Genomic DNA, 19,364 nt, shown 5'->3' with positions numbered 1-19,364 from the left:
TTCAACATCATCAAATCACCTGTGCTTAGTTTAATACAGAGACAACTAAAAGATACCAAAAACAATTTAGTCCAATCAACGTAAGCTAAATATCATGTGGCTGTCCATGGTACTGATTTGTGTGTGCGTGTGCGTGCATGTAGAAAAAACATGTTGACTCACCCTACTTGTAGAGAAATGCCAATGACATCCTCCTCTTTCATGTTGCCTAAAGCGTCTATCACTCTGTCATACAGTACACGCTTTTAGTTTTTGTTGTCCTAGGCTACCTGGCTAAAATACTTGCTCGCTAGCCTAACTTCCTTTCATGGGTAACGATGCGCCAGGCCAGCTAGTTAACATTAGCCTACTATATCTAGCTACATATTGAACTTCCATCCTCTCAGGCCGGGGTACAATGTATGAATTTATGGTTGGCCAGTATGGAGAATTAAGTAAAACCACAAGTCCAAATCCCTATCTCCATTCATGGCTACTTTAGGAAATCGACAATTTTAGCTAGCTAGCTAGCCACCAGAGGACAACGACACAACGAGATGCAACAATTCAAGTTTTTTCTGTAAATTACATTCTGCTTTTGATGTGATTGGTGTGAAGCCTAATTCAAACTGGCTTCCCTTGACACTTTCTTTTTGGTGCGCCAGACCATTCACAGTTGAGCTCACTTAGTTTAGCTCAACGCTGATTGGCTATTATTTTATTGTAAAAAAATATGTAAAATATGCTTGCTGGCGTCCCTTGCATTCAATGCTATGGGCGGCAACAATGTCATATTATTTTTGACCAGACAGCATCAGATAGATGGGCTTGGGCTACACATACAGAGACAGAGGGGCTCTGTCTCACTCGCTCGGATGCTTTCTCCGGTGAGATACATTCAGCCTCTTCCGAAATTGAAGGAAAATTATGAAACACAGAGAGACACAATATTTTTTTTTTGTTGTGGGTCAATGTTTTGGGGAAGCCTGGCTTCCCTTGGCAATCATGTGTACACGCCACTGCTGTCAGGAGATCTTCATGGGACCTGCAGCTAGGAAAGACTTCTTTGAGAAAGGCTATTTTTTATGCTCACCATGAGAAGATGCGCTGTACTGTTCTCTCTCTCTCTCTCCTGATCGAGCCCAAAGTATTCCAGTGTTTTCCTCTTTCTCCACAGTAGTGGTGGTAGCTAGCAGGGGGTGCTGTGAAGTTCCCTCTTGCTGGTCCCTATAATACCAGTCCCAACACCCATGTCCTTCATTTCCTGCTAGCTGATGAGTTTCTTAGCAAGGACAGATGGAGAGATATTGAGAGTAGGAAATAAAAAACAAAAAATAATTGAAATCAGAAGAGCAGGGAGCAAAAGTGGATGTAGTGAGGGACAGGGGTCCATGTAGGTGCTTGGAATGGCAGCAGCTCACATTCACAGACAATGAACAGCAGCCCTGCAGTGTATCAGAGAGAGAGGGGGGAGCGAGAGAGGGAACGGGAGGGAGGGAGTAATGGGGAAGCGTGAGTGAGAAGAGGAGGGGAGTGAGAGCGAGCAAAAGAGAGAGGGAGATAGAGGAGAGGAATCGCAGGCAGAAGTACAGTGAACAGTCAGGACAATGGAAGGACACCACCCCGAGCATCTCTAGGATTGTGTGTGGACCGTTCGTTTCCCTGAACACCTTGTGTGGTGTATCGGAGTTTAAACAGAAGGAGCTGCCGTTTTAAGGGAGGGAGCCAGTGACTGACACTGTGTGCATGAAGAGTGAGCCTGAAGAGCAGTGTAGCATGGAGACTTGAAACGGGTCTAAAAAGCCGGATGAAGTATAAGACTCTGGATACTTGCTAGATTTGTTCCTGTGTGCTGGCTGTGGAAAGGACTGAAGTGTGTGTGTGTGCTGTGAGGACTAAAGTGTGTGTGTGTGCTGTGTGGAATGACAGGAGCAGAACTCTGTGTAGGATAGTGTCAGGGTTTGTAGTAGCATTTATATAGGGTACCAACCCGTATTGATTGTAATATAGATCGTTTTTGTATTACAGTCAGTTGGAGGATTTTATATATTTGTATTGATGAGTTAGATATATCTAATACGTCATTGAGGCACAGAAAAAACATAGCTTCTCAAGTGCTCCTATTTAAATATTTAAATGATTTGCAATTCATTTGAATGATACGAGACCAACTGTATGAGTGGCGATGGCAGATGGCTGAACTGGGGGACAGATTATTTTAGCTGGAATGTTTTAATATTCAGCTATGCCTTAAATTAGTCATGTTGATCACAAGTCATGAAAGTTTCTGACCACTTAGGATTCTAAACCATTAGGATTAACGCAAAGGTTCATGCTTTGAGTTAGCTTTTATCAGAATTAACTAGTTAATGTATTAGATTAAATTGTTCACAGGTCCAGAGTCAAAGCACCATCTCAGCAGTTACTCATCACAGCATAGTGTATTCCCTGTTTCAGGAGCCACAAGGAGGCCTTGAGTTAATACCAAGCATAGCTGGTACACTTGATTGATTCATCATAGTCATCTAAAGCTCGTTATCGTCACTCCAGGGTTTTCTATTAGTACCTCCCTGTCGCTCCTGTCTGCCACGCTGGGTTTGCTGATTCACACGTCATGTGATCCAGGTGGGAGATTCCTGCCTGGTGTGTGACAGTGTGTGTGACCTGCTGACTGTGAAGAGGACTGGGGAGGAACGGGGATGGGCCATGGGATGCACAGTTCTAATCACCCAGCTCCCTGCTCCTGCTGCTCTGTGCGAGTTCTAAAGAACTTTTCACTGTGCCGGAACAAATCGCTTAACTTCTGTGATTCAGAGACACTCTCCCTCATTAACAACTAGAGCAAATTAGCAGGAAGATGAATCTGCATGCTTGCAACTTTAGACAGAATAGCCTATTTCCTGTTTTAAGAGAACTCATCTTGGAGTGTTAATGCAATTTTTGTGGATATGGAACATTTTGTCTATGGTTGTCGTTCTAAGCAGAACAGTGTTACACGTGTGGCTGTTCTTGACTCTGTTCAATCTACACCTGTTTTTGAGTGGGTTTGAGCTGGTGAACACAGCAGTCTGGACACAGGACTCATACTGTTAACCAGCAGAGGGGACCCCAAACCCCCTCGACACCCAACCCCCTAAGCCCCTGAGACCCAGGGGTTCGTTATTAAACCCGATCTTAAGTCAGTGGTTTGGCCCCCGCTGCTGTGCGGGAGCCGACGCCTGCCTGCTGTGGTGCCACCGCCAAGCTGTCTCCCCTGCCCTCGTGGTGCTGGTGCGCTCGGCTCTGCTGGCCCAGGATGATGTGGCAGTGCCATGTGTCGTCGTCAGAGTGCCGCTGCTACCGGCTCAAAGGCTTCTCCCTGCTCAAGCGCTTCCCTCTATCTACAGGTGGGGCGGCTGGGCGGCTGCTGGACCAGCCCGTGGGAGACTGGCTGGAGCACGTGGGGCTGCCGCAGTACGAGAGCAAGCTGCTTCTCAATGGCTTCGACGACCTGCACTACATGGTGAGTCACTAGTACACACACCCCTCCTTCCTCTCTCGCTCTCTCTGTCCTCATATATTGTACCTACGCCTCACTCCTTCTGGGCTAATCTGGGGCTGTCTCATCCCCTCCTTTTTCTCTCACCTTCTCTGTCCCACTGTCTCTCACCGTCTCTGTCCCACTGTCTCTCACCGGCTTTGTCTCACTGTCTCTCACCAGCTCTGTCTCACTGTCTCTCACCGGCTCTGTTTCACTCTCTCACCGGCTCTGTCTCACTGTCTCTCACCGGCTCTGTCTCACTGTCTCTGTCTCACTATCTCTCACTGTCTCTCACCGGCTCTGTCTCACTGTCTCTCACCGACTCTGTCTCACTGTCTCTCACCGGCTCTGTCTCACTGTCTCGCACCGGCTCTGTCTCGCACCGGCTCTGTCTCACTGTCTCGCACCGGCTCTGTCTCACTGTCTCACACCGGCTGTCTCACTGTCTCTCTCCTGCTGTCTCACTGTCTCTCACCATCTCTGTCTCGCTGTCTCTCACCATCTCTGTCTCACTGTCTCTCACCATCTACAGTGAGGGAAAAAAGTATTTGATCCCCTGCTGATTTTGTAAGTTTGCCCACTGACAAAGAAATGATCAGTCTATAATTTTAATGGTAGGTTTATTTTAATGGTAGGTTTACAGTGAGAGACAGAATAACAACAAAAAAATCCAGAAAAACGCATATCAAAAATGTTATAAATTGATTAGCATTTTAATGAGGGAAATAAGTATTTGACCCCTCTGCAAAACATGACTTAGTACTTGGTGGCAAAACCCTTGTTGGCAATCACAGAGGTCAGACGTTTCTTGTAGTTGGCCACCAGGTTTGCACACATCTCAGGAGGGATTTTGTCCCACTCCTCTTTGCAGATCTTCTCCAAGTCATTAAGGTTTCGAGACTGACGTTTGGCAACTCGAACCTTCAGCTCCCTCCACAGATTTTCTATGGGATTAAGGTCTGGAGACTGGCTAGGCCACTCCAGGACCTTAATGTGCTTCTTCTTGAGCCACTCCTTTGTTGCCTTGGCCGTGTGTTTTGGGTCATTGTCATGCTGGAATACCCATCCACGACCCATTTTCAATGCCCTGGCTGAGGGAAGGAGGTTTTCACCCAAGATTAGACGGTACATGGCCCCGTCCATCGTCCCTTTGATGCGGTTAAGTTGTCCTGTCCCCTTAGCAGAAAAAAAACCCAAAGCATAATGTTTCCACCATGTTTGATGGTGGGGATGGTGTTCTTGGGGTCATAGGCAGCATTCCTCTTCCTCCAAACACGGCGAGTTGAGTTGATGCCAAAGAGCTCGATTTTGGTCTCATCTGACCACAACACTTTCACCCAGTTCTCCTCTGAATCATTCAGATGTTCATTGGCAAACTTCAGACGGGCATGTATATGTGCTTTCTTGACCTTGCGGGCGCTGCAGGATTTCAGTCCTTCACGGCGTAGTGTGTTACCAATTGTTTTCTTGGTGACTATGGTCCCAGCTGCCTTGAGATCATTGACAAGATCCTCCCGTGTAGTTCTGGGCTGATTCCTCACCGTTCTCATGATCATTGCAACTCCACGAGGTGAGATCTTGCATGGAGCCCCAGGCCGAGGGAGATTGACAGTTATTTTGTGTTTCTTCCATTTACGAATAATCGCACCAACTGTTGACACCTTCTCACCAAGCTGCTTGGCGATGGTCTTGTAGCCCATTCCAGCCTTGTGTAGGTCTACAATCTTGTCCCTTTAAGAGTGTGCTCCTAATCTCAGCTCGTTACCTGTATAAAAGACACCTGGGAGCCAGAAATCTTTCTGATTGAGAGGTTGGTCAAATACTTATTTCCCTAATTAAAATGCAAATCAATGTATAACATTTTTTACATGCGTTTTTCTGGATTTTTTAGTTGTTATTCTGTCTCTCACTGTTCAAAAAAACCTACCATTAAAATTATAGACTGATCATTTCTTTGTCAGTGGGCAAACATACAAAATCAGCAGGGGATCAAATACTTTTTTCCCTCACTGTATGTCTCACTGTCTCTCACCGTCTCTGTCTCACTATCTCATCTTCTGGAACTCTGTCCCTTCTGTTCTACCTGCCTACGTACTTTCAAAGTCAGTCAGCGAGTCAGTCTTCTCCTTCTCCTTCAATGGGTATTCATCAAATATCGATGCAGCCATCCATTAGCCTTAGCAGATCCCATTAGCTTTCCCTGTAAATTCCAATTGACTTAAACCCCCCTGATATTCCTGCCTCCCCCTTTCATTCAATCACACCTTTTTGATTCTCCTCTCTGCATTAAGACCCACTTCCTCAAGGGGTCCTGTCCTTCCTTGTGTAATGTCTTTTTGAGAGATGTCATTCACATGCAAGCCTTTTGTTCAATCACAAAGGTTATGCCTGAATTGCATGATGATTAAGCTTTTCCTTTAAAATATTTGAAAAAGGTGTTTGTTTATGTAGCAAACATTCCATCCAATTTGCCTCGTTGGAAAATTGAATACAGTTCATACTGTACATTAAATTACCTGCTCAGATGACATCAACAACGTTCATCTCAGAAAGGTAGGCCTTTAGCCTAGCCCTCCTGACAGGACTGAAACAGTTAATTGGTTTGATGCCTGGATCAGACTGGACGTTGATTAGATTTATTGGGGCCCCTCCACTCAGTGGCTGTCTGATTTAGATGATGTTCACATGGCTGGTGGTGACAGAGGGCATTGGCATCACATCCCAATAATGTGATGTTCTTGTTTACTGGGCCAGCGGCTCTAAATACCTCTTTAAACGCAATTAAACCAAAGCCTTTAAAGATAAAAAGACCAGCGAACTCCCTAGGCTCCCTTTCTATCTCTCACACACACACTGACAGTCAGTCACAACTGCTTTGAATAAATGACTGTCAAATATTTTCAAAGACTCTGCCATAATAAAAAAGAGCTGCAGTCAAGAACACGTCACAGCACAGCAGATGGAGAAGTCAGGCTTGAGCAAGGGGGGCACGTGGAAATGGTTAACACGTGAGCTAACTAGGCTCTGTGTTAACAGAACAGAGAGCTGCACAGTTCACACCAAACCTATTCAGCCTACTCCCAAGTTTTCAAGTCCAACATGACCTGTGTTATCACCCTGCTGTCAGCAGTTATGTGTTTGATGTCATTATTGCTGTTGGGAGCACCATTTACCTCCTACCACACTCTCACCTTACAGCTGCTCAGCCAATATCGGCACGGTCTCAAATTATTTCACTCGCAATCAGTTGGCTGCCTGAGTACCAGCTGCTGCCTCACCATAATATAACTGTATCTCAATAACCGGCGGGCTGGTGTTGCCGGGCTGACGGGGGTTATCCAGCCCCCAATGTGCTGTGTTGTTGTTTTCCAGCCCTGTTTGGTTTTTTACCAGCTGCAGGGGGTATTGATGCAGGGGAGGATGGAGGTCCCAGCTGGCCAGGCAGGGGAGTGGGCCGCTAGATGTAAATTAGAGGGCCATGTTGTGGAGACATATCCCATCTCACCAGGGCTTACCTCTGTGTCCTACACACACACAGCTTTGTTTTTGTGAATTCTCAGGACTTTTTGGGGAGTAAAATGTATTCCCATTTAAAATCCTATTTTCCCTAACCCCTGAACCTAACCTTAACCCTAACCTTAACCCTAAACCGAAAATTGCATTTTAACAAATTCAGGACATTCTGGTGACTTGTCAGGACATTGTGGTCCTGATAAGGTAGGAAAACATGTACACAAACACACACACACCTCCCCTGAAACATTCATCTCACTCTCAGAAGAGAGTGTGTGTGTGTGTGTGTGTGTGTGTGTGTGGTGTGTGTGTGTGTGTGTGTGTGTGTGTGTGTGTGTGTGCTTCCCCCTTAAAATATTTACAGTGACAGTCAAAGGTGCTGAATGTGTCCTTCCCTACTTAGAGGTGACAATTTATGCATTACCCATCGTTTTTAGCAGAGTGTTTGTAAAGGGATGCAGTCACAGCACTTTCTGTTTCCAATGTTTTCCCTCTCTTCTCCAGACAGTGAAGGTCAATGGGAAGTGTTGATTGTCTGCCGTGGTAACAGTGATTTACGTGAGGGACGGTCATAAATTGTAGCCGGAGTGGGTCTCCGGTCTATGGAACAGACAGCATTTCCTTGTTCTCTCTCGTTGTATTTCCTGTTCATTTTTATCCTCCCTCAGTGGTTTTTCTTGGTCTCTGATCTAGTCACGCTAGGCTGGATAAAAGTCACCCATGGCTTAAACACAACCTCAGAGGCAGCAGCCTGACCATGAGCTGTTTGGCCTGAGTTTATGATTCCCAGCCCTGGCCCTGGCCTTGTCTATATTGGCACTTTGGTTTGATGACTGAATGGACCAGCTGTGTCAGAGTGGATACGCTAAATTAAAATGCACCTGCTATGATTATCTTTAATGAACTGCTACATAATGGGAGCATATTCAGCATAGGCCAGCAAATTGCAGATCATTCTCCAGTGTGATTTTAGAGGGCTGCTCTCTCACACCTCCTGATTTGTTTATTTCTCTTGGTTTATGCACAATCCAGCTCAGCCCTTTTGAAATTATAACACACAGACAGACGTTTGTAAAGAGTGTCTGGACTCTGGAGCTTGGGGGAAGGATGTGGTGTTGGGAAGGGGTGACAGGTTTTGGGATAAGATTACTCAGCCTTTCTCTCTCTCCCTCTCTCCATCCCTCCCTCTCTTAACATCAAAACCTGTCACCCCTTCCCAACACCACATCCTTCCCCCAAGCTCCAGAGTCCAGACACTCTTTACAAACTTGTCTGTCTGTGTGTTATCATTTCAAAAGGGCTGAGCTGTATTCTCTGACTAGAAGCTCTAATCTGTCTCCTCTTCTACTCTCCCTCCCTGCCTTCCTCACCCCTCCCTTATCCCCTCATTTTCTTCCTCCTCTTTCTCGCAATTCTCGGCACTGCCAATTTCCTATCTATTTTACTGGTCTCAGAACACCTGCTTTGCTCCATTCTATAGGAGGGATTTGGACAAAAGCAGTAACATTTTTGTAACATTGCTTCTTGTCAGCTATTTCAGTAAATGGTGACCTTTTAAGGGTTCTCAATTTGTGCCTTGAAATCTAAAGTTCCCTGTTACTTTCCAAAGTGCTTCCACCCCCAGGACTCAGTACCGTCTCTCAAATGTGTGTGGATTGGTTTGTAATCAATCAAGCATTTCAAGCTTGAGACGCATATAAACAAATAATATATTTACCCAGGGATGTGACAGTATTGGCTCTACAACAAGTACCATTTCATGCATGCTAAGCACCAGTGACTCTACATCCCTCCCTATGCACTATCCATGTGCTGTCAGAAAATGAAATGACATTTTCCCCCCTTCAAATCATACTGACTGCACAACAATACATGTGAAATTGAAGCTTTTACCCCTTGTTATGGGGTGAGTCAGTGTTGTAGTGTCTTGATGTATGGTGTACAGAGCAGCCTTGACAGTTCCTAATTAAACTCAATTTATTCCAGCAGTCAGAGTACTGTGATCTCTCCTTGGCCGCTCCCAGCACCCAGTGATTGTATTGCGTTGTCGGATACAAGCGAAGGAGAAGCCCTTTATAAAATAAATGAGATGCGTTTCTCTATTGACCCAGAGAGAACGAGTCGAAGAAGCAAGCAAGTATCACTTCTAAGACTCTCTCTACTCTGCATGCTGACAGTTAAACTGGTAATGCCTGTCGCAAAAAAATGACACTTCTTCTTTGTACATAAATTACTAGTCTAAGTCAAAGAGCATCGTACTAGTGGCAGGCGGAACTGTGAGAGAAACAAGAGTGAGTTGGCCTTCACAACGTTTGTTCATCAATGCAGTCAGAAATAATTAATTTCCTTGAAGTCTCTGAGGTCAGCAGAGGAGTCGCAGGCACACACAGTAGCGGTAATGATTGCCCAGGGAAGAGGCTTAGACTGCTGCTCGGCTTGTAATCAAACATCACAATGATGGCAATGAGCTACATCAGAGGAGAGGAGCAGCCAGCCAGCCAAACAGTCTTCCTCTGTGAATACGCCAGCCTGTGTGACCCTCACAGTCCAGTCTGTCTCTCTTCATCTCTTCTGTTTCTTTGTTCTCTCGGCACAAATCAGTCACATAATGAACACACTGCAGCCTCTGATGACTAGGTAATGGTAATATGGTAATGGCAGGACAGACTTACTGCCATGCCTGATCAACTCAAGGATAGCGGAGGAAGGGCCTAAGTGATTTTTACATTGTTGTTGTGTGCATTTAGACATTTTAAAAAGGATTCGCTCAAAGTTGGAAGTTAATTGATTGCATACATAACCCCACACAAACACAACACATTTGACGCCCCTCCAGGCATTTTCTTCTTTAGTTGGCATAACATACTGTAGGAGGGCTAGTCCATAGCCAGGCTAACTGCCTCAGTCCCCCATGGCCCTGCTTCTGAGAGTTAGCACTTAGTCTGGAGCAGTCATGCCCCTCAGGTGTAACACTGGGCAGAACAAGCCAAGCAGAGAGAATGCAGAATTCGAATGAAGGACCAGGGAGAGCAGAGGGGGTACTGAGATGTATGGAGTTGTACTGAGATGTATGGAACGGAGGAGAAACTATGACAGAAAAACAACAGTTTGATCGATTAGGTACATTCTATGTTGTAACAAAGGTTAGCAAGGACTGTTTTTGAACAAAGCATTGTGTAATTGGGGTAGAATACTGTAGGTTCCTATACAGCTGGTCCTTCATGTCTCTGTATAGTTTAAAAGTAAGGTAATTTGTAGGAGTTTTATAACTTTTTGAGGTCCCTTGCATTGTTGAATTGAGTTCTGTTCCCTGGTGGTATAATCTAAGATGTCCTTTATCACCCCTCTGGCGTTCTGTCTCCTTTCATCATTCACTGAAGCTTATCAATAGCACACAGGACTGTTTGGCTTCCCCTTACTCACCCTTAGCACTTGTTAGAAAATGTTTTGCATTCCCTGAGATGAATAAGTCAGTTTTGATCATTTTGTGTCGAGCTCATTTGATGTAGAGGTTACTGATTTATAAACACCCACGCACACTCACATGCTACTTTACTATGCATTAAACATACTGTACATTGCACATACTATGCATACCAATGGATGGACACAGGTACACAACAACATACACATGCAGTTCATGGTTCGGTCCCCTATACTGAAGTCAGCTCCCTCTCTGTAATGTATTCTCACTATAACCTGCAAAGAGAGAACATTAGTCAAAGTGCATTAACGAGATTTCCCCATAGAGTTCCTAGTCATTTGAGTCTGATTGAGACTGTTTATCACAAGTTCTCCTGCAGTTTGAGGCCATGGGTGGAGGGAATAGAATAATCCTTATACAGGGGGAGGTTGAGGTGAATGTTGCATTTTGTCTCACATCAGGCAGTTGGAGAATTTCATCCACTCAATTGCCTTTTATTAGGAATTGGATAATCCCCTTCAAGTGTCCTTTGTCAATGAGGCAAGGGCACTCCTCTAGTCGCTGTGGTAACTTGGGTAGATGTGGGGTGTTGTCAGAGCGGTTTTAGTATGAGTGTCAGGATCAGAGAAATGCAGTCAGCCAGGGATGAGGGATTGTGTGTTACTGTGTTAGACTTAGAAATCAGCTCTGTGTCGAAATGGATGGAACCCCCTGCTCCATCAGTGACTGACAATAACACTGCAAACACACAACATTTCTGATTGGTCAGACCAGCGTTGAACAGTCCTTACCACGGGTACTTCCTGTTTGAGTTTCTGGCCATAGGAAGGGAGGAGCAGGCTGGAGGTGTGATCTGATTTGCAAATGGGAGGGCCTTGTAGACATCCTGGAAGGGAGAGTAGCAATGGTAGAGAGTTTTTGAAAGGCGAGTGGCGCAGGCAATGTGTTAAAACTTCGCTAGCATTTTCTTCAGATTTGCTTTAATAAAGTCCCCAGCTACAATAAATGCGGCCTCAGGATATACGGTTTCCAGTTTGCGCAAAGTCCAGTGTAGTTCATTGAGAGCCGTCTGTAACAATGTATTTGAGAGACAACAAGTGCTCATCAAATACAAATGTATTTATGTTTTCAGTAAATATTGGAGACAAAATATAGTTTACATATTGTCAACAATCTATGCCAACCCTGTCTGTTTTGCCCCATAGTTGTGCACGCGTCAGTTTTGTTGCTAAACAACCAACCCATCTATTGAGAACAACATTATGAATGTCTTATGAATGCTATCACTCTGTTGAATAACTCACCCTTTACATTTTTTATCATCATATGGCCTCATTTGAAAATAAACTGATATGTATTATTTACCATTGGCTTGGAGCATTTTGCCACTCACTGACTCCCTGGCCCAGCAGTAGCAGTATACCAGTCTGTGGCAGTATGTGTTCCAAAGAGCTCTTTGGTATACTGTACCTGTGTTGGGTAACGTTATTGAATCCTGGTGCTGATGTGAACGGTAGCTCCTCCTCCTTTAGCATTCCAAACACAGTATCAGCAGTGTGCTCCAAACACTCGTTGTCTAAATGGTGTGGGCAGCTCTGCTCTGGCTTCATTCCCCTTCATCATCGGCTGGAGAGAGATTAATGAATTGATCAGTTCAGGTCTGAGTGTAGGTGTGCTCTGAGCAGTCATCCACTATGAGTTATTAGATTAATAAAGGAAACATGTTTCTTTGTCTCTGATAAAAATATAAAATAAATATTTCCCCTTGTCTTTCTTTTGAAGGTCTCTCCTCTCTCTCTCATCTCTCTCTCTACCCTTGTTTTCCCCTTTGCCTATCTCCCATAAACACATACATAATCCTAACAGAGTGGAAAATACCGGAGTCATGATCTTTACACACTGCACATGCTCAGGTTAATACAGTAGAGCCAAAAGAAAGTGCACACGCACACAGTTATATACACACATACAAACATAGTCACTCCCTAGGTGCCTGCCTCCCTGCCATGGCTGAGCCACAGGGAACAGCAGTCCACTCAGCAGCCTTTTGTCTTAATGACTAATTTCACCCCTGTATAGATTCCACTGTGCCACAGGCACACACACACACACACACACACACACACACACACACACACACACACACAACACACACACACTGATGCCCCCTCTCTCCTATCCATCTCCAACTCACTCCCCTTGCCCCTGCAGGAAAGCAGCTTGTAAGCTCCTGACCAACCAACTCTTTCCCTCCCCTCTCCATCTTTCCATCCTTCCATCCCCCTGACTCTGCTCTCATGGTGGGATTAACACAGGGCTCATACACAACACTGCAGAAGCGCCTAAGTGTGTGTCACCTCCCAAGTCGATGCTCATACAGTAGCAGACTTCTAGCAACTTAATGCACGGTGTGTACAGTACCTCGCCTAGCTAATTGGTCATTTGAGTAATGGCAAATGATTCCTCCTAATGTGACCACTTCAGGCCAATGGATGGACCCATCAAGTGACCCTGATAAATGGTGCTCGGTGGAGGGAGGCTCCTTTCAGTCCCCTTCAGCCTACTGTCCTGCCGTTCCCTGATTGATCCATTGATTAGCCATCCATTGCTCCTGCCTGGCTGTGCCAGCCTTGGAGATGGTATTGTGTGGGACTGTAGATGGGTTTGACCCCCTCTCACCCCTTTCCAATGCCTGTCTCCCTCCCTCCCCATACACTTAAATTACATTTACTCTAAGAATGTACCCCCCAATAAAAACATTTAAAAAATAAAAATAATAATGTATTGACGTTTATTTCAGTGCTGTAGTCAACTGTATGTGAACTCTATGGGAGAGGAGGGTCGAAGTTCTTGACACCCCACAGGAATTGATCCCTTCTTTCCGCAATGACAGCATTAGGGCAGGCAGATCAATAACCAACCATGTGGTTGCATCTTTGTCTTAGTCCCATTTTATTGTATTAGATTTAACCTAAAAGCCATCCAACACTAAGATAATGTGTTAGATTTCCATTGATGATATGGAGAAAACCACTACCTCCATTGAATTAATCATTGTGTTATCAAATTCCTTGTCCAGTTTACGCAGCTAAGCCTGGCGTTATGGCAACATTGAGACCATGTCGGTAGGATCATTGTGATGTATATCATTCTAACCTGACCTTCATCTCTCTCTGTTACAGGGTAGTAATGTGATGGAGGAGCAGGACTTGAGGGAGATAGGCATCACAGACCCAGGACATCGGAGGAAGATCCTGCATGCAGCTCGATCCCTACCTAAGGTTCCCCATGGCCCCAATGCAGCATTATAGCTCTACTAGCTAGTGTGACTGGCCCTGACTGTGTGAAGTGATCATTGTGTGACTGTGTGTCTCCCCATGCAGGTAAAGGCCCTGGGCTGCGACGGCAGCAGCTCTCTGTCCTCCTGGCTGGACCTCCTGGGCCTACAGGAGTACCTACACAACTTCCTGTCCAGTGGATACCGCAGCCTCGACTGTGTCAAGAACCTGTGGGAGCTGGAGATCGTCAACGTGAGTGTCTCTATGAAATTTTGTTTGAGAGAGAACATTTTGAAATAACTATTTAATTCAATAGTTAATATGTGCCAAATGACAAAATGCTCTATGGCTGTGTTTACCTGTGTCTCTCCAGGTGCTGAAGATCTCCCTGCTGGGACACAGGAAACGCATCATCGCCTCGCTGGCAGAGCAGCCCTATGAGGAACCTCCTGTCAAGCCCCCCCGCCTGTCCCAGATCAGGTGTCAGGACCTGGTATCCCAGACCTCCTCTCCCATCAGTCACATGGACTCCTATACGGGCCGCTCCATGGACCCCATCCTGCCCCTGGGGGAGCCTGGGGGGAGGAAGGGGCCCGAACCCGAATATGATGTGGCCCCCCACCGGTCCCGCAGTGAACGACACCGATCACATGAGAGGTATGAGGAGCGGCATCGGGAGCCTCGTCTGACCCTGCGACCCCCCAGCCTGGCAGCACCCTACACCCCTGTACAGAACTGGCACCACCAGCCTGAGAAGCTCATCTTTGAATCCTGTGGATATGAAGCCAATGTAAGGGCACTCTCTTCTCTTCTTGTTGTAACTCACTAATGGCTTTCTTTAATACAGATGGTCTCCCACTCTCTGTACTACTATATTAATGTGCTGCTCTCCCCTCTCTTCTCTCCAGTATCTGGGATCAATGCTCATCAACGAGCTACGGGGGACCGAGTCCACCCAGGATGCCTGTGCCAAAATGAGGGTAGGTCTAGCCTCTGTTTCTCCAGTCTCCTCATTATCAGAGAGGGACTCTTCTCTAACATTTCAGTTTATATCTGTTGATTTTTCTCCCCTTTGTTGCAACTTGTATTGTCTTAAACTTGATTCATTGTACCATCTGTTGCTCTTCATTGGGGCCTGAGCTTTCCTGATCACCCAAACTAATGTTCTCATTTTCATGCTCTACATCTCTGTCTCTCAGAGGTCAACAGAGCAGATGAAGAAGGTCCCCACCATCGTCCTGTCCATCACCTATAAAGGGGTGAAGTTCATCGATGCGGCCAATAAGGTTGGTTGGCGGGGTGCCCCCTTTTCAGCTTAGACCTGATCCATACAGCGATATCTGAGAACTAGACAGATTAGTCTCTCTCATACACACACACCCCAGCCATGGAGGCTTGACACCAGAGGAAGCTGCCCGGTATCACACCACAGCTATCACATTGATCCAGCCCAACCCTCTCCCTCCTACTAAATTTCACCCGTCTATTAAGTGTGTCTAAGACATGATAGTCCTTTAATAGGGCAGAAGGTCGAGGGGTCACAGGGTTGAAGTTTGTATTTGTCATATTGCAATTTTTGCCATGATGGAGATGTGAAAGTGATAGGTGTTATTGCCGCTGTGACTCCACATTCATCTTGGTTCCTCCTCCAAATACAGAACATCATTGCAGAACATGAAATCCGGAACATCTCGTGCGCGGCCCAGGACCCAGAAGATCTGTGCACGTTTGCCTACATCACCAAGGACCTGCAGACCAACCACCACTACTGCCATGTGTTCAGCACAGTGGACGTGGTGAGAATACCTGCCTACACATCAGCCCACTCATCTACTCTAGCCTGCAGTGACTTCATTGTATACTATGCTATTGTATTAGTTGCAGAATACATCCAACTTAAGACTGCTCATAATAGCTCTACTGCTGAAGTATTGCACTGCGGTGTGACAATTCAATGCAGAGACACTGTTCCCCTGTCCTGACCACAGAGCCTAGTTCCTCTATGTTCTCTCCTTTGTCCTCATATGGGATACTTCCCAGCCACCGTCTTTAATCCTCAGAGGAGATGTGACTCTGACTGGCAGCAGCACTGCATCACTGTTATCTTTACTCTCTAGACCCACTTATGTCACTGTGAGGTTTCACACTTGGTCAACGCTGATGGCCTTTTTCCGGAAGAGTCATGGAGCTATGTTGTCTTCACTAGACAACCATCATTCCCCACCACACCATTCCTCCTGATAAATGATTATCTGACTAAACTCTTAAGGCTTCTCACATTTAATACTGCAGGGGTCATCGAAGGCCACTGACTAAGTGCTAGAGAGTCTGGTCCCATAGAAATACAATTCATAGAATGGACATCCCCATTCAAGTCAATGGGTGTTCGTCTGTGGCTGGTTCCACCTTTCTGAGAGGTCTGCTGATGGCTCTGTGGCCTGTGTTGTCCTTCATAGGGCTGTGAACTGAATAGCCTCAGGGGTAATGCAGTAGGCTGATGACTATCTGAGGTGGGGGAGTATAATAGCCCTGAGATGTGATCAGAGCTTTTAAACAGTATTGACCAGGCTGCAACTGGACTCCCCCAGACTCCACAGGCTCATTTTTCACCAGCCCACACAATAGTACAGATCCCAGATCAGATCAAAGGATATAAACAGACATAAAGTTCATCAGAAACACAGAGGAATAAGCAGTGATCTGTTTTTCTTAGGGTGGAGTTGTTTTGTCACTTAACTTTACAATAATATGTTTGGTGTCTCACTGGAGTGGGTTGAGCTGCCCAGTGGTGCTGTATGTGTCAGGGACAAGGAGGAGCATCAGAGGAAGCCATTAAAATCCATCTTTCTTTTGTAAAAAAAATCAAGGACTTTTGGGGTGTACAAATAAACACACCACAGACACACATGGACCCCCCAATGTTTTTGTCTCAGTCTCTGGTCCTGAGTGTGTGTTTACCTTCACCTGCTCCTATCCACTATTTAGAATCTGTCCGAGTGTTTTAATGTGATGCAGCTCCCAGTGGGTTTTCAGTAGCAGGTGTTTGCAGTCGGGACAGAGCGGGAACAGCTTGCTGTCTCGCTACACTTCCTCTCTACCTGACAGCTCAGCCTGCCGCTGAGTTGGGTCTGTTTACAAAGTGGTGCAGGCAAATAAACATAACAAATTAAGTCTTAGATTGCATTGTCTGACTAAGAGCATCTCTCCTGGAAGTTACTCTTCACTGGGATGAGATTGTGGCTTGTTGTGTTTCATTCACTCAATGTGTATGCTTTTAAATGCATACTTAGCCCTTGCCTTGTCTTACCTAGGAATTAAAGATGCAGCATATGCCTATAGTGAATTTGATGTTTTACTTTCATGATGACTAAGACTCAGTCTGCCGTTAGACTTCTCCACTTCAGTCTGAGTGATGCAGCAGCTTCCTATTCAGGAGCACTGGTGCATGTCTGTCTGTCTGTTGATATGAGAGACTGGAGGAGGGAGTAGAATACTGAGCAGGATTCTACATTCTGTCTCCACCCCCTCTGGTAGAACCTGACCTATGAAATCATCCTGACACTGGGACAGGCGTTTGAGGTGGCCTATCAGTTAGCTCTCCAGGCCCAGAGGACCAAACAGCACCAGGGCATCCCAGCAGGACCCGGGACAGAGGTCATCGAGACCAAATCCAGCCGGCCCGTTCCCAAACCACGGGGTAGCGTAAGGAAATCAGGGGTGAGTTTGTCACACACACACACACACACACAATTCTCTTCTGATTTGGACAGGAAACAAACAAGTAATTTATCAAAATTAGCCTGCAGCTCCTCACATCATTGTGAATACATTGTGAAAATCTGTCAGTAGCATTAAAACATTTAATGAATGGATTGCCACTGAACACATACGGCTGGTGGTACCTTAATTGGGGAGGACGGGCTCATTGTGATTGCATGAACGGAATAAATTGAATGGTATCAAACACGTGATTTCCATGAGTTTGATACAGGTAACTGCCAAAATAAAGGGAACACCAACATAAAGCATCTTAATAGGGCGTTGGGCACCACGAGCCAGAACAGCTTCAATGCACCTTGGCATAGATTCTTTAAGAGTCTTGGAGTGATGCCTCAACATTCTTCCACGAAATTCCATCATTTAGTGTTTTGTTGATGGTGGTGGAAAATGCTGTCTCAGGCGCCGCTCCAAAATCCCTCTTAAGTGTTCAATTGGGTTGATCTGGTGACTGACACACACACACACACACACACACACACACACACACACACACACACACACACACACACACCCTTTGAACCCCCTATGCTCCTTTGAGACCCTTCTTTCAACATCACTAAGATAATGGGCAACTGGCCATTTTTAGACATGACCCTAAGCATGATGGGATGTTTTAATTGCTTAATTAACTCAGGAACCACACCTGTGTGGAATCACCTGCTTTCAATATACTTTGTATCCCTCATTTACTCAAGGGTTTCTTTATTTTGGCAGTTACCTGTACCATCCCAGCCACTATTCTGAGCTGTCCTGCTCTCACCAGCCTCCTGTGCCACTGAATGATAATGTGATGATCACAGGGCTGCTTAGACTATTTATTATATATAACAAACAGAAGGTGTGTTCATACACAATCCTTTCCCTTAGGAAAATTGTGTGATTTTGGCATAGCATGAAAACAACACAATGACGAACACCCCTAAAAACAACCTACCACACCGTCATCATAGCTGTGCTTTGGGATTAATAGATATATACTGACGCTACTAGCAGAGGGGTTTCATTCTGGAAAGCCTTTCTCTGCAGGAGGTATCAAATGGCAAGTGCCACTCCCATCGCTCCCATCGGTACACATACCTGAAATCAACACATCTCATGTCCCCCAGTTGCTGGACTAAGCAGGGTGTTGTGAGAATCTGTCCCTTCTTCCTGTTCTGTTTCAGTCCTCCCCATTCTGTTGTTCCATCCTCCCTGGCCTTTTCTTATTTCTTCTCTCTCTCTTGTCTTTTCACTTCCCCTGTGTTAATGTCTGTCTGTATGTGTGTCTCTCTCTCTCTCTCTTCCTGGCTGTCCTCCTGTACTGGCTGTCCTGTCTCTCTCCAAGGACTCTCCTCCCCTGCTGGACAGTCGCTCCTGCTGTTACTGTCACACCTGCACCACCCACCGTCCCTCCTTCCTCCCGCTGCACAACTCTGCCAGCCCTGTTGCCCAGGTGCTGCTCTCTCCCTCTCTCCTCATCCTTCTATCATCCACCCTTTCTACATCATTGTATGTGTTACTGCCTTGGCTTGATCTATCCCCCCATTACCAATCCTTTACCAAAAGCTCTCACATTTGTATCTCCTCCCCTTCAATCCATCCACATTACTCCTTTGTCTCTCCTCTTCACGCCTCATTTCCTCTCTGTTTTTGTCTCAGTGGGGTTCCCATCCTGGAGTCACATTATTATTTTTTTCTTTCAAAAGATGACGTCATTTTGAGACGCCATCAGTTCTCTGTTGGTTACTGTGTTGTTCTTTACTAGAACCCTTGATAGTTGTAAGGCCCTTGGGAGCCCCCTAGAGGTATAAACATTCCAGGTTGGGAATCAAACTTGATTTGGTGATGTGGTATATCTTGGTCCTCACTGGTTCCTCTGTTAAGGTTTTCT

The 19,364-nt window shown here is 45.7% G+C and overlaps 1 protein-coding gene across 3 annotated transcripts in view; it reads left to right on the top strand.

The window, feature by feature from the left end:
* LOC311150145 (ankyrin repeat and SAM domain-containing protein 1A-like) overlaps window positions 1-19,364 on the top strand; it is a gene marked incomplete at its 3' end in the record, with an annotated part of 115,094 nt that overhangs the window by 90,484 nt on the left and 5,246 nt on the right. For all 3 annotated transcript variants that reach the window (XM_084187442.1, XM_084187443.1, XM_084187441.1), the window contains 8 exons: window positions 3,366-3,481; window positions 13,619-13,717; window positions 13,820-13,966; window positions 14,088-14,504; window positions 14,623-14,694; window positions 14,914-15,000; window positions 15,373-15,510; window positions 17,249-17,431. In XM_084187442.1, the coding sequence (XP_084043568.1) occupies window positions 3,366-3,481; window positions 13,619-13,717; window positions 13,820-13,966; window positions 14,088-14,504; window positions 14,623-14,694; window positions 14,914-15,000; window positions 15,373-15,510; window positions 17,249-17,431 (1,259 nt within the window). The remainder of the gene's footprint in view (window positions 1-3,365; window positions 3,482-13,618; window positions 13,718-13,819; window positions 13,967-14,087; window positions 14,505-14,622; window positions 14,695-14,913; window positions 15,001-15,372; window positions 15,511-17,248; window positions 17,432-19,364) is intronic.

Source organism: Coregonus lavaretus, assembly GCF_964263955.1.
Source record: "Coregonus lavaretus genome assembly, chromosome: 22".
Taxonomy (NCBI): Eukaryota; Metazoa; Chordata; class Actinopteri; order Salmoniformes; family Salmonidae; genus Coregonus; species Coregonus lavaretus.
This window is presented reverse-complemented; position numbering and strand designations above follow the sequence as displayed.